Source organism: Protopterus annectens, chromosome 6.part0, assembly GCF_019279795.1.
Source record: "Protopterus annectens isolate FY-2018-M chromosome 6.part0, PAN1.0, whole genome shotgun sequence".
NCBI classification, from domain to species: domain Eukaryota; kingdom Metazoa; phylum Chordata; order Ceratodontiformes; family Protopteridae; genus Protopterus; species Protopterus annectens.
In genome coordinates, this window is record NC_056737.1 from 667,415,098 (window position 1) to 667,431,598 (window position 16,501).

A 16,501-nucleotide genomic window follows, 5' to 3' on the forward strand; every position below is an offset into this window, starting at 1 on the left:
GTCTCTTGATAGAGCACTGTTTCCTCTCCTCAGTTTCTGCTTTATCAGCTCTCATCACTGGGTAATTACTAGAACCACACTAATTTCAGCTTTTTTGGCTTTCCAATAGGAAATTACAAATTTAAGAAGCCATCCCTTAGTAGCTCAGCCATTCCAAAAGCTCACCCTGTTTTGATGGCTATTCAGTAAGTAGCTGAACTTTTTATTCAGGTTGTGATCATGGTCAGTAAGTGACAGCTCTACAACATTAAGTTGGCTCAATGCAGTCCAATGACCACACATTTCTGTGAATTTATTGTATTAAGGATATAGCCCTTTTCTCCATGACACAATGACTTCAGAGTTGAATATATTAGATCAGGGTGTATGGACATCTCCCTTTTGGGGGTATAGGATCCTGTGTCCCCAAAGAATGCAATATTATTTTTATTTTATGTTAAACACTGAACTAGCATTTCACTGATTCATGTTCCTTGGAATGTCATTAATTTAATTTAATTTAATTTAATCAGTTGGTAATAAATATTTTATTAGCCATCTGATGTTGCAAAATTTTCGTAACTACATTTTCTCCTTGATTTTATTGCTGTTGTGCAAAAGTCCACTTTCACTGATATAAAACTAGTAACATTTGCTGAGTGTTGAATGAAATTATCTGCTTTAATATAACATTAAATATCTTATATTTGCCAAGGCATAAAATACGTTTTTCCAGTATATACAGTCTCAATAAATGTAAAAAGATACATAAAAATAATTGTTGGAATGATTACTGTTCTTCTTATTTAAAGATCTGTTTTTATTTGGTTATTTATATATTTCTGTTTGCCAGGGGTGGAAGATTTTTTGCGCTGCCACCCTTTCTATGAAGTGGTATCATCTCTCTTGTTTCTTCCATACTTTTTCCCAGGAATTTCTTTAATCAGCCATACCAACTTACTGTCTTTCCCTATAACATGGATATAGTGAGGTGTGCTGTGTATGTTATGGCGTCCATCCATCCAATAGTGTTGAGTCATATCTGACAACTATAGTGACCTCATTCACAGCCATTGACATTAATAAAATTTATTAGGCATATAAAAAACAATAATAGTTTGCCAGGCCTTTCATCTGCATTACACACATGCACTGTACACACTTAAGAATAATTAGAAGTCAACAATCCACCTTGGGAGTACACTGTTTAAAATTAATTTATTTTGTACAGACAAATGTGCTAAAATTTAAACTTGTTTAAAAATCAGCATATTTGTCGTAATTTGTGGTTATATATTAATTTTAAGTGTTATTTTTTTCTTTTGTGGTATTGAAAGGTATATGGTCTAGAAACATGCTGCTCCTGTACTCTGAGGGAATAACCTTTTGAAGAAGAGGACCTACATTCTGGAAGTTGGTATACATTTCCTAAAATGTCAGCTATGCCACTCTCCGAAAGAGCTAGAGCAAAGCAAATCACTGTCTTCATTATTAGATACTCTATTACTTTGCCACCTATAGTTATATTTTATATATATATATATATATATATATATATATATATATATGTGTGTATGTGTGTGTGTGTGTGTGTGTGTGTGTGTGTGTATATGCACATATAATGAAGAGTCAACAGTGAGTTTGTTCAAAACACAAAATATCGAACAAACTCATCTGTGATTACCATTTATTGCCACCAAAATCATCTAAAAACAAGTAGTTCAAATGTAAATCAATAGATTACGTTTGGGATTACCGAGCATAAACCAAAAAACGACTTTTGTGTACGAGGGTTTGTCCCCCCCCCCACACACACACACACACACACACACATATCCCCAAAACTAAATATACTAACTCCAGGATTGCACAACATTGAAGGGGAAAACCTTTGAATTATGTAACAGCTGATTTGATGAATTTCAACCGTTATATAATTCAACCAACTATACCATCAATGAAAAACACCAACATTTCAGCATGTGATGAAATACGTGCAGCAATAAATCATATAACACATGCACATATATATATATATATATATATACATCTACATACAAACATGCATAAATATAATGAATGTGATTAACATTCATATGTAGTATGTGATTTATATATACATACTATAGTGATATATTTAATATATTTCATATGGTTCTGTCATGTGGTTTGCAAACTTTCTGCAAAGTTTTAAAAACTACTGCACAACATTTATGTAAGTAACTATATGAAATAATCAGTAGCATAAAGCCAGAAACTGTTACAGAACATCTGAATAACTAATGCTTATTAAAACAGAGTATTAAATAAAACTTTGTTGAAGACCTTCCCACTCTGATGTTCTGAAGATTTATTTTTCCCATCACATGCAAAGGAACTGTACATCATTTTTGTAAATCTAGTTGGTTAATCGTTAGCTTCTTATCTTTATCAGCAACAAGTGTGATGTTGTACCCTGTTGTATACATTTTCATGAGTAAAATTTTAAATTTATTTTAACAGGACATTGGCGATCTTCTTCAGTCTCGAGGTCATGAAGTGGGAGTAACTACAGGCAGAAAAAGGCGATGTGGGTGGTTAGATCTTGTCATCCTGAGATATGCTAACATGATTAATGGATTCACAGCGTGAGTTACTTATTATTTTTTTGTTTGGTTGTTTTTTTCCTTCTGCTTTATTAAGATGTGATTGAAATTTGCAACTCTTAAGTACCCTTTCCTTTTATCAGTTCTCTGCTTAACCTAATATTTTTAATATCAATTATTTTCTCTTTCATTGCATCCTTTGCCTCCCCATGTATTTGACTCGTTTTTTGTTTTTTTTTTTTTTTTTTTTTTTTTTGCCTGCAAGCTGAAGTTCATACAGGACTGACTAGGGAGTCTCTACATGTCTACCTGAAGTACATCTAGATGAGTTCTTGACAAGAGTACCAACACAGGAAGTAAGGGAATTTATATTAAGAAATAAAGGAGTGTTTTCAGAAATCCTAGGCAGAACTAAACTGGTAGAACAGAGTCAGCACCTGGAATGAAGATTAGACTAAGATCTTATAGAGAACCAGAGTCACAAATGCATTTTGCAACTGAAAATGGTTCATAAATGCTCAGACTAGACATCAGAGAAGAATCTAAGTGTAACTGAAGCAGCTCAGTACTGCTAGTTCGTAAACTTGATGGCAGTGTTGATTCTGTAATAACTGTGGGAAACCAAGGTTGATATTTGTTCCATGCCCAGAACTGAAAAGCCTGATAAAAAAACTAGGAAAGATCAGATACCTGGCAACCCTAGGTTTGAATAAGGGGTACTAGAGGATATCTTTTACCTATCTGCCAAAAGGAAAACAGATTTTCTAACCCTTGATTGATTATTTTTATAGGGTCCTAGGTAAGTACTAGTCTATTTGTCTTGTAGGCCATTTTAAACTTAGTCAGAGTGAAACCCTGTACCTTGCATCTGTGAGGTAAATACCTTAATCATTATGCTAGCCCCCACCCTCCACTAAACATCTTCACCATTATTCCAGTCCCTAATCCCTGTACACAGTGTTACCATTTGACCTACATGGAGCCCCATCTACCTTTCAAAAGCAGATGAATAAAATCCTGAAGTCTCACTCCCACTATGTTATGCTATGCTATGGCATACCTGGATGACGTGATCATTCATGTAGAGGATTGGGGGTCTCACCAAATGTATAGTCTGTGCTAGAATTTATAAGGCAGACAGACTTGACAATGGATGCTAAGAAAAGTAAATTGGGCTTGATGGAAGCTTTTTTGGATTACTAAAGAACATTTGTGCTTAATTTTGTGATTCTTGCTTGCCCTATCACACATCTCACAAAAGAACAAGTCCTTGTCAAAGAGCAGCGGTTTTAATAAGAAGTTTTCCCTATACACCAAGACATCTAGGGAAGGTGTATGGGAGTCTTTCGTGGTGAGGAACATCCTATGTGCTATATCATAAGGAAGCTAAGTAATGCAGAAAGAAGATACTTAGCAATTAAAAGACAATGTCTAACAATAAAGTAGGCCTTTCTGTGCCCTGACGTATTAATTGTTAGGGAGACACTTTAATTTGGCAACAGATAATTTCCCACTATAATTGTTAAGTAGGCCATCTGATTGTAATATGAAGTAGTGCCACAAGGCATGTTCCTCCAGTCCTTTCAATATGCAGTAAACCACAGGCCTAGCCTAGCCTTCCAAAGTGGCAGTGGGTTTTCAAGGGCCTACAACCCACTGTTGAGAGGCCAAAATCCCTGTTTTTTACTGCGTGGGGGAAGTTGTGACATGCTGAGTGAAGAAAATATGTAAGGTGCTTTTTAATGTGTTGCAGTATGAAGCGTGGGAAAGTTCCCACAATAGTTAGGGAAAAAACTCTGTATTAATCAGCTTAACAAGATACTAATTGCCAGATATGTTGATATAAAAGGAAGAAGCCTGGAGAGAGAGCTAGACTCAAGAAGTTTGTCTCTAAACTGGAGGTTTAGAGTAGGTGAACTGAGCTTGCCCAGGAAACCTGTAAGAATGGAGAATTAGAGCCTAGTTAGGGATAACACGTACAAACCACCTAATACATTTGAGCAATAAATAATACATTCATGAAGAACCAGTATGCAGAGTAAAATTATGATGGTGATGATTTCTTTATAAATAGTTTATTAAACATAAAATAATTATTATTTAATAACATGTCCAAAAGAAGAGAACAGTAATTGATATCCTTCTCATCCAATTTTGAAAATTTATTTAAATAATTCCTGACACATTCAATACCCAAATCATGTGGAATACACATAAAAAGAGAACAAATATCAATGGTAAGAAAATTATTACTATGACTACAACATTTTTAACTTTTCTGATAATTTATTTCTTCTCCACAACTGGAAGCTTTGAAAAAAAGGTTTAAATTTAATTCCCACTAGGTGGGAGGATGTTAGTAGGACATTGTTGTGTTTGAAGGAATTCACTTGTAAGTTAAATCTTAGTTTTTTACTTAGAGATGTTAATTTTTCTAAGAAGGTATTTCTTAAACCTTCTATTTATAACCTTACACTGTCCAACACGCTCATTGTGTTTGAACAGTTATGTGAAAAAGATATTAGAAATGTTTTAAATAAAAAGACTAAGTCCAGGTAGTTTACCTTAATGAATGTGAGATGGCAGCTCTGAAAGCGCTACACTCTATGCAAGACAATAGATTCATGAAGGCCGATAAAGGCGGGGGTCTTGTTATAATGGATAAAGAAAAATATATTCAGGCAATGGAAATGATCTTAAACAATATTAATGTATATTCTAAGGCGTCTGTAAAAGAGGTTTACAGTTGTTATAAAAACATACACAATTGTTCATATGATAGTCTGATGGATGGTTCTGTTGATATTGATATGTATAATTTTTTTGCTTATTGAAAAATCATTGCTGTCATCTAAGACAGAATATATGTGTGTGAATGAGAGGGAGGCTAGAGGAATGGTGAGGATGCAGGGAGTAGAGGTGGTGAAGGTGGATGAGATTAAATACTTGGATCAGTTGTTCAGAGTAATGGTGAGTGTGGAAGAGAGGTGAAGAAGAGAGTACAGGCAGGATGGAGTGGGTGGAGAAGAGTGTCAGGAGTGATTTGTGACAGACGAGTACCAGTAAGAGTGAAAGGGAAGGTCTACAATAGGGTAGTGAGACCAGCTATGATATATGGGTTGGAGACAGTGGCATTGACAAAAAGGCAGGAGTTAGAGCTGGATGTGGCAGAGTTAAAGATGTTAAGATTGGCACTGAGTGTGATGAGGGTGGACAGGATTAGGAATAAGTATATTAGAGGGTCAGCCCAGGTTGGAAGGTTTGGAGACAAAGCCAGAGAGGCAAGATTACATTGGTTTGGACATGTGCTGAGGAGGGATGCTGAGTATACTGGAAAAAATATGCTAAGGATGAAGCTACCAGGTAACAGGAAAAGAGGAAGGCCTAAGATAAGGTTTATGGATATGGTGAGAGAGGACATGCAGGTAGTTGCTGTGACAGAGCAAGATGCAGTGAAGGCTGAGGGAATCAAACTCTGGACTAAGAGTCCAGCAAGAATACAGCGAGAGTGTTTTGACTGAAGAGAAACTGAGTTGCTGGCATGGGTAAACATTTTGGGGTAAATACCAACTTAATAAATTTAGTTTATTAAGCAGGAATAAGCTAATAAAAAGTGTGAAGTGGAACATATTTGAAAAGCTATGAAGGGTGAAAAACATGAAGTTCAATAGTTATGCCAGATGTAGAAAAATCCACATTAAGATGGGAGATTGAGTCTGAAGGGGTGTGAGAACAGGAATTAATGTTTATTTATGGAAGTTGTCAGAAAGTATAAAGGAAAGAATATGAGGTGGGTGGGGTGTGGCCGCATACCTCTCAGCCTCTTAGAACAAGAAATCTGGACAAAGCCATAAGTACTGGGGGAACAAAGGCCCAAAAATGACACTTAAAATATTGCTCTTACAAACTTAGAAACTTGATAGAATAACAGGTTTTGTATCAGTATTAATTTTCCGAAGGGGATGAATTCTGAAACTTACATAACTATCATTATTTTTTGACTTCACTCAGTGATTTGCTAATGATTTGCCGGAAAACCATAATTTTAAGAGAGATGGACCAAAAATATGAGGCAAAGCCAGGGCATTCTGAGAAAGTCTGGACAGTTGAGAGGTATGGGTGTAGGAGCAAAACACAGCCACAGGAAGTCTCTGTAGTTCTAACAAAAAAAAAAAAAAAAACAAGCTAAATAAAAAGATGCATGTGATGGAGTAAAACCAATCAATAGCTAACAATGTCATTAAGTATCTCACTTAGCAAAGAGTTTTCCCTGTTAAAAAAGTAGTAATGAATTTCCTCATAAGGTCTTACGTTGGAATACCAACAAGCCCATAACTTGGGGGGGGTTTGTTACCAAAGTGTGTGTAAATTATTGTGACTAAACAGTACTTATCAAATTGTAGAATAAACAGTAAAGGATAAATAAAAGATTGAGAAGTATTTTGGTAAAACGTAGAAGTAATAGTATTAGAGAAAAACTAAATAGTATTCAGAAATGGCAGGAAGGCACAGCCGTTTAAAGCCAAGAAATGAACAGAGTAGAAAGTGAAGTCACTTACACAGACCCTACACTACACAACGCAAGAAGGTACAACACAATATTTGTTGTAATGCCTTTCAGTCTTCCAAGTAACTCCTACTTATTATCATGGAGAGCTGACTGATATTTTGTCTGAAGTTACTTCGCATGTTTTAAATAACAGATGAAGGAAGAACCTACCTGAACATACAAAAGTGAGTGAGCAGCAAGTATTTGGCAGTAACAGTACAAACCCTAAACAACTGTCTTACATTACAGGGATCACTGAAAAGCATGGGAATTTTCTGGTGTCTAGAGGTGTGATTCGGCTTAGTCAAGGCCTACAGCCTGGGACATTTTTAAGAAAACCTGTACTCAGAAAGGCTATCAAAGACTGTAGTACTGTTTAATGGAAAGTAATCAAAGGTACTGTGTTGTTTTCAAGCCAAGTGGACTATTCATTTTTATTTTCCTGTGACTTTACAAAAAACAAACATTTGCGTTATGGAAGTACACCCGGGAATGTCTCTAACCTTGGAATTTGTATAACTTGTTAAGTATGTAACCACTGCATATATTGTATCTGTAATCTTAACTGCTTATCTTGGAGCTTTTCTCCCCGGGCCTCTGCTGAAAGTGGACATGAATCCAGTCAGACTGTCCCGGTCAACAAATGTAAAATAAAATAAAATAAAATAAATAAATAAATAAAGTCTTGCTTGCAGTGTCACCTTATAAGTTATAGGTAGCCCTGTCTTCTCTTCCTATACTACACTACTAAGAACTATGTCAGAGATGTCAAAAGTAAGCTAATAAAGGTGGTTAAAGCTGCAGTTATTGCAGCTCGTAACTAGTCTGTGAAAGGGAGTGTAACTGAAGTTCAGTCGATTTAAAGAAACTGACTTCCCAAAGCATATCTTTTCATGCTCAGTAATATAAGCCATTGATATATGAGTGGGGGCAGCTTCTAAAGTCACATTTATATGACATGCAGGTAAAGTCACATTTATATGAGGAGCTGGTAATACAAGAGCCATCGGACTTAAGAACACAAAAGGGACAGGGTACGGAAAATCAAAAATAATCGCACAACAATCTTTCCTGAGAGTTTTCCAAATTAACCCATGACCTGTGCTTCCTACCTAAAATAAAAAAAAATGAAGTAATAGGTTAAATGAACCCTATTGAACTTATTTATTAGCCAATAAATAACAAATCACGGGACTGAAAAACAGAAAATAATCACTGTGTTTATGCTCACGAAAAATGGCTTTGCTGTTTAATCAACATAAAATAAAAGTAAGTTTTATTAAAAAAATAATAAAAAAGTCAAAAATCAAAAGGACTTGCTCTTTTACTGTCCACTCCCGAAGCATGTCTTAAAAAGTTGTATTTAGCAAAGTGATGGAAAAAAAAAAGAAAAGGAAATACCATTACGTGTGTGTGTGTGTGTGTGTGTGTGTGTGTGTGTGTGTGCGTGTGTGTGCGTGTGTGTGCGTGTGAGTGCGTGTGTGCGTGTGTGTGCGTGTGTGTGCGTGTGTGTGCGTGTGTGTGTGTGTGTGTGTGTGTGTGTGTGTGTGTGTGTGTGTGTGTGTGTGTGTGTGTGTGTGTGTGTGTGTGTGTGAATACTTACATAATTTATAGTTATTTCATTACATATGGTATAGCAACTTTGAAATGTTAGGCATAGGAATTATTTTACATCAAAAATATACAAACAAGTGTATACTCATAAAAAAATTGAAACATAATGTGTTACATATATCCTAGTGTAATGTCTTCCCTTGTAAGGTCAGTCCACAAAATAGTCTCCTTTGAAGTAAAAATAAAACCTGGACCCCCAGCTAAACCTGGAATATTCAGGAACTACTCTAAGGCTAACTTCCTGCTATTGAGTGATAACTTGGCAAAATTTCAAGCCCCTATAAACCCTGAGAACACTGCTGCCTTTGCAGAACTGTTCACAGAAACCCTATACAAGCATATTAATTGCTGCATAGAGCAGTACCCAGTAGGAAGAACTACAGAACCCACTCAAAAAAAAAGCCACACTGGTGAAATCACAAAATCAATAGGCTATATAACAGAAAGAAGAAAATCATGGCAAAAATTACGAGGTACAGAACCCAGCAGGATAAAAGCACTCTTGTCAAAGTAAACAAACAAACAACTGAGAGGACAAATAAAGTCTACCAAAGTCAAATTTGAGGTAAATTTGTCCTCCCAGGCCAAGGCCAACCACAAGGCATTCTTCAGCTATGTCCACAACCTCAAAGGCAATACATAATTTTGTGCAGAGCTCATTGTAAAAGGAGCCACCTATACTCTGCCAGAAGATATAGCAAACATACTGACCAACTTTACCATCTCTCCCCCTCAACCTTCCCTCGGGAAATACCATCAAATATAACTCCCCTGCTATAACTAGGGAAAAGGTCCTTAATGCTATCTCTAAGGCCAAGGACACTGCAACAGTGGGCACAGACAATATCCCAGGATGCCTTCTAAATGGCATGAAACATGACCTATCAGGCACTCTGGAATTGCCATTTAACTGTATCTTCCAAACAGGCTTTGTGCCTCATGAATGGAGAACAGCAACAGTCATCCCTCTACACAAAGGTGGGCCATCTACATACCCTGGAAACTAAAGACCCATAAGTCTTAGTAGTCTTATATGCAAAGCCATGGAAATGATCAATAATGATATTGTAAACCTCCAGAGACTGGACTCAACCCAGTTTGAATTCATCAAGGTCAAGTCATGCCTACTCAACCTGGTAGACTTCTTTGAGAAGGTCACCAAAGCCATGGATGAGGGGGAAAATGGTTCACACTGCCTATCTTAACCTGGCCAAGGCATTTGACACACTTGTACATTGCTGACAAACTCTGGAGGTTAGATACAAACTCATGTGTCACTCGGTGGATAGCCAACTGGCTCACAAGACAGGAACCAGGAAGTTAGAACTGGGGAGTCTACATCTAGAAAGAAGCCAGTCACAAGTGGAGTCCCTCGGGGATCAGTCCTTGGCCCGCTCCTTTTTGGCATTTACTTCTCTGAAGTCAAGGCCAATGTCAACAGTCTCTAGATGACTAAATTTGCAGATGATTGCAAATTAGGAGCTGTCATTGAATCCTAGAGCAACACAAATGTTCTCCAGGAAGGGCTGAAACAGACAAATAACTGGTGTCAGAGACATTGATTAAAACAAAATGCCAAGAAATGCATAACAGTATCCTTCGGGAAGTCATCCACCCTTGGTAACTATCTTAATGACAAAATACCCCTTAGAGTTGATCCAGTAATCAGGGACTTAGGGACACACGTAGATAGTAATCTATCCTTTGACCATCATGTGTCTACAGTAGTGAGGAAATCATTCTATGTTTATTTATTTATTTATTTATTTATTTACATTTGTTGACCGGAAGAGTCCGACTGGACACAGGTCCGTTTTCAGCGGAGGCCCGGGGAGAAAAGCTCCACATTAAGTATTATTTGCATTATACAGTTAAAAAACATAGCATTTAAATATAGACATTAGTCCAGTTAAGGGTGCAAGACAAGAAGAAAACAGATGTAAAACAGCTGTAGAACATAGTACAATTTTAAAATATGGTGACATATACTAAACATGGTTACAAATGTAGTTGAGATTCATCAGTGAACAACTGATACAATCTGTTTTTAAGGTACATAACAGCCATTAGCAGTTGTTGCTACAAGAAGTTAGTATTATGTGGTAGGTAGCCTCAGAACATGAGTAGCCAAGCTTGCTAAGAGTAGGTTGTTGATAGGGGGCTGAGAGAGGTAGTGGGTGGAGGGAGTGGATGGTATTAGAGGGAGGGGGGTTGCAAGGGCATATCTGGCAAGTTTTGAAGTGTGATTTTAGTAAGGATTTAAAGTGGGTGCAAGAAGTTACAGAGGTAATTGAGGATGGGAGGGAGTTCCAGAGTTTGGCTATAGTGCATGAGAATAATGCTTCTCCAGCAGAGTTAATGGCTCTTGTGATCTGTAGGAGGTTTTTGTGGCTGGATCTTAGTGGTCTCGTGGTTATGTAGGGTTGGAGTAGATTCTGGAGGGATGGGACTTGTAGTGGTTGGTTTATTAGTTTGTGGGTGAGTCTGAGTTGGTACCATTGAAGGAGGTGGAGGAGCTCTAGCCAGCCCAGTTCTGCTAGTGAGAGACAGTGGTGAGTATGGTAGGAAGCCCCTGTGACGAATTTGGCGATTTTGTTGTAGCAGGTTTTGAGCTTATTTAGATCGCATTGTCTAAAGTTAGTAAATATTGGAGAGGCGTAGCGTAGGGTAGAGATAAGATGAGAATTTGCTACCAAAATTTTAGCTGCTTTGGTAAGTAGTTGTTGATTTCTATATAATGCTCCTAGTTTTTTGTGCACTTTTTTAATGGTCATGGAAATGTGAATGTCAAAGTTCAGTTTATTGTCTATTTCTACTCCTAGTAATTTGGTGCGTTCTGTAGGATGGATGGTGGTGTTGTCTTTTGCTGTGATGTTAAAGTGAGAGCTGTCTAGGGTAAGTTTGGTGGGTTGGAAGATTAGTAATTTTGTTTTGTTTGGGTTGAGTATTAGTTGGGCATCGGATAACCAAGTTTCAATAGAAGAAAATGCCTCCTGTGTGACTTTTTGCAGTTCTGGTAGGGAGTGGGATGTGCAGATGATGGTTGAGTCATCTGCGTATTGTATGAGTGTGCCATGTGTTGTGGCTGAGGCTAGATTATTGGTGAAAATAGAGAAGAGTAGGGGTCCCAGGATGGACCCTTGGGGAACTCCTATGGAGACTGGTAGTTGGGGGAATAGGTTGTCCTTCCAAACAACTGCTTGTTGGCGGTCAGATAGGTAACTCTGAAACCAGTTGATGACTGGTTGAGAGAAGGATAGGTTATTGAGAAGAGAGATGAGTTGTTTGTGTGGGACCATGTCGAAAGCTTTAGAGAGGTCTAGGAAAGTAGCTGAGGAGAGATAACCTGCATTTTTATTTTGTAGGATAGTGTTAGAGAAAGACAGTAAGGCGGTGGTGGTGCTATGGTTAGGTCGGAAACCATGTTGTGTGTTGGAGAGGAGGTTGTTAGCAAGGAGTGATCTGAGACTTGAGAATGAATCCATCTCTCTAGTATTTTGGAGAGTGGCGAGGGAATAGCTATGGGGCGGTAATTGGTTAGATCTGTGGAGGGGCCTCCTTTGTGTAGGGGAATTATGTGTGAGACTTTCCATAGTGTAGGAACATAACTTTCTGACAGAGATCTGTTAATCAAGAGTGATACGGAGTAGGCTAGAGCATCAGCTGCAAGTTGAATGTATTCACCTGGGGGGTTGTCTGCTGCTAATCTGGTGATTTTAAGTTTAGTTAGTAGTTGTTTTATTTTGTGCAACTTATAAACAAAAGTATGGCATCTAGGTCCAAGGAAGTCATTGTTTCACTGTATTCAGCATTCATCAGACCTATCAGTGAGTGCAGTGCCCCCTTTCATATGTACATAACCAGGCATATCCCACAAATGGAACATCCACAGAGGTTCCTCACTAAAAGAGTACAGGGTTTATGTAATGTGTCCTATGCAGACTACCTCAAGGCCCTATATCTGTATTCTGTCTCCTATAGGCTGCTGAGGGAAGATCTATGTCTGGCATACAGGGCATTGTCAGACCTCACTCTGATGGATCTCCTGCATATCTGCAAAACAAGCGGCACCAGAATGACCAATTCAAAAGACTTAAACCTTGCCTGTGATATAATAGGACATTTTGGAGAGACAGCTATATGTCCCAGAGACTACCTGGTCTCTGGAACATGCTTCTCATCCATGTGAAACAGAGTCCCTCCTTAACCCAATTCAAGTGTAATTTGGACAATTGGATGGGGAACAGTAAATTCATCCCTGGCTTGGCACCTATCTCAAATGCACACAGGTAACCTTTAAATGGTTTATTTCCTAGGCTCCTGCTTGTAAATGTTTCATCTCCCAAGCCTCTGCTTACACTTATTAAGGGTACCAGAACTTGTCAGAGATTTGAGATACATGTCTAGGCTTAAAAAGGCCCTAGTGGTCATTAGCCTAGTAAACACCTATGAAACAATTTAACAAATAATCCATTATTTAAACAATAATGCCTGTCAGGGTGGGTGTTATAGGAGACATTATAGACTTTCCAGGGGGTGTATAGGCCTTCTTCATGTGCCATCAGGCCTCAGAACACCCCTGAGCTGTTTATTATTTTCCCAATAATGCCCACCTTTTCAGGTATTCTTGCTTGCTTATGCATTTCTTGGAATCTCTCACAGTTCAAAGACTTTTAATCCCTTTGGAATGACAAAATGCAGTACAAAGTTTACTTTCTGGCCATAACCTAGAATATTTAAAGCCCCAAGAAAAACAAATGTAAAGTAAAACAACAGTGCATTAAAACAAGAACAAAAAAGAAAAGAAAGAAAAAAGAAAACAAGCAGGAGGTTAATTAACACCTTTGCTTCCAGAGATTTTCTAAGCCAGGAAACCAGTTCCTGAGATCTTTTCTGCAAAATCCTCTGCTGGAAATACACCTCATTATATTTATACTATCTGATAAATAGTATGAGTTATGCAAAATGAAAAATCTGATATATTTTTGGTAGACACTGGTGTTCATATCAAAAGTCTGTCTGCAGATGCTGATTTTATGTTGCAGATTTATGAAAGAAAATTTGTATTTTGTTTGCCAAAGATAGTAGTGTTATGGTAAAACAAAAGGTTATATTTCTCTAAGTGTGGAGGATGGAGCCAAGATATCAGTCGTGGAATTGCACGCCTGTTCAAGATTTTTCCAATGATGTATGACAAGAGGGGATAGAGTACTACTGTTTTGTGATATTGCAGGATCTATGCAAGTTATGCATATATTTTCATAGTATTTCCAAACATGTTTACTCTACAGACCCATGCATATTAGATGGCAAGCATCATTTGTTTACCTGTAGGTCACACAGTTTTTATGCAACAAATGTGGTTATGAAACTATAGGTAATAGTCATAACTGCTTTGCCAAAACAGCTTTTATATCTCAGAATGTCTTTACATTGCCCACCATGTTTTAATTTCATTTTGAATAACACTCACTACTTGAATACACTACCCAAACATGACAGTGTCACACATTCCCTGGGATTCAGCAAGCAGCCGTGCAGGAATAAGTTATTCCTGCATGGCAGGGACGGTTCCTGTTCAGCACGGCATTGCACCATGCATATTTATGAAGACATGCTGCCATGCTCTAAAACAGACATGGTTCCATGTACAAGCGCAGGGGGTGTGTCTGAGAGCAGAGCTCTCACAATACACATACCTGCCGTACTCCGGAATTGACTTTCGACAATTAAAAATGAGCGAGAATGCTCGTAACACCCCCAACCCATCAGGAAAACAAAAAATATGTAGTCAAAGGAAAAAGGGACAATCGTCCCTACCAAGTATACCTCTCAACTGTACAGATTTTCACAGAATGCCAAGATGTTTGCCTCATATTTTTGGTGTGTTCCCCTAAAATGTGTAACTTTCTGGCAAATTGCTCAGGATTGAAGTCATTAAATAATGACAAAATATTTGAGTGTAAGACTCCACACATCCATCAGAAAATTCATGCTAATATAAAACCTATTATTCTATCACCTTTTTAAGTTTGTAAGAAAAATATTTAAAATCTGTCCCTATTTGTCCCCCCATCATTGTAGGCTTTGTCCAGATATTTTGCTCTAAGAGGTTGAGAGGTATGTTACCAAGCCAAAAATTTTTAGGATAACACAGGTAGCATAAGCACATAGTGCACACCTCCCAACCCATCAGAGTAAGGAATGTGGACAAAGCCAAAAGGGACAATTGTCCCACAAAGCAGTTGATAAAATAACAGGTTTAGCATTAGCAAGGATATTCTGAAGGGTATAGATAAAATAACACAACAAAACTTTTTTTTTTCATAAATGCGATAAAGATTAAGCATAGCTTCGTGGGTGTGCCAGTTGCTTAGCTACGCTTAGTCCAGCTTAAACAGCACAAGAAGTTAAATAGCAAGAGACAGCCAACATAAGTAGTATTGCAATAGTGTAGTGGTTAGAGCATATGCTTTGCAAGCAGGTATTCCTGGTTTGATCCCTACTGTAACCAATTCGCATTTTACATGTGAAAGCATTACATCAAATTTTTTTTAGTATTACCTACTAAATAACATATATTTGTGAACCGGAGTACTGCATTACGTCCAGGTATGAGGTGTCAGTTTAATAAAGTTGTGAAATCCCCATATAAACACAAGTGCTCCATACAGTATAGTCACACATGAGTAAATGTAATGAAAGCACATTGGGGGATGTCAGGGACAGTAAACAATTTTATAATATGTAATGAATGATGAATCAATGCCATACAGCAGATAGTCTATAAAATGAAAAATAAGCAATGTAAGCATTGCACAGCTCTGCTTACCAGGTGTAAGCATTGTGTAAATATGACTGCTAAGCAACGAGTAGCCCAGCTAAGTGGATTTGCCCTTTGGTAAGCAGTGCTGAACCTGTCCCTTTAAGCAATGCCAACCTTAGTTAAGCAGGTTTGCCCGTAGCTTAGCTTAGCTCAGCATATTCAAAACCATTCAATCATGGCAAAGGGCAGGAAATCGGCTGTATTTAAACACCACAGGTGGGAATACAGCTCATAACTGGTTACAGCTTCCCACTGTAGGCAGGATGGCAGGAGTTGGAGAGGGATTACTCTTCCGGGTGCAGCGCTGGGGCATACAGGAGTCCAAGGTCATGGTAGGACTCCTGGTAAAAAACCATGATGAGAGACTGCTACAAGGCAAGTACCAGGGCTCCCAATATAAAGCGGAAGCCTGGGAGCATCTCGCCTGTGATCTCACCAGTGCCACTGGTGTCCCTCAGACTGGTGAGCAGGTCAGGCACCACTATGCCGACTTGAAGCAGAGAAAGAGGGAGGTCTTGGACAAGTGGGTCCAAGAAGCAAGGCAGAGGGGTGATGTCCCAGCAGTATGTAAGTAGTCATACCATTACTGTTTACTAAAGTCCAGCATGTGTATGTGATGGATAGGTATGCTTAAATATGTCTCTATTTCCTTTATGGCTGCAGCTGAGCAGGCTGTGAATCAGGAAGCTCATGTAAGTAGGCTGCAAAGGCTGTGTCACGAGGCTGAGTAACAATCCTGCTTGTAGTAGTCATATCAAATAAATATAAAGTAGTAGAAAGTCATCTGGCAGTATAAAAACTGTTTTATGAGTTGTACTGAATAAACCAGACAATATGACAGTAATAGTCGCATATAGGTCATATTTAAGTAAAACTGTAGCTGCCTGGCAATAAAGCTCTAAATCCTGGACTGGTTGCATTTACTCTGGTATTGTATGGCATTTATTG

The 16,501-nt window shown here is 38.0% G+C and overlaps 1 protein-coding gene across 1 annotated transcript in view; it reads left to right on the forward strand.

The window, feature by feature from the left end:
* ADSS1 (adenylosuccinate synthase 1) overlaps positions 1–16,501 on the forward strand; it is a 512,348-nt gene that overhangs the window by 385,111 nt on the left and 110,736 nt on the right. The window contains exon 10 of the mRNA XM_044074349.1: positions 2,482–2,606. Within this exon, the coding sequence (XP_043930284.1) occupies positions 2,482–2,606 (125 nt within the window). The remainder of the gene's footprint in view (positions 1–2,481; positions 2,607–16,501) is intronic.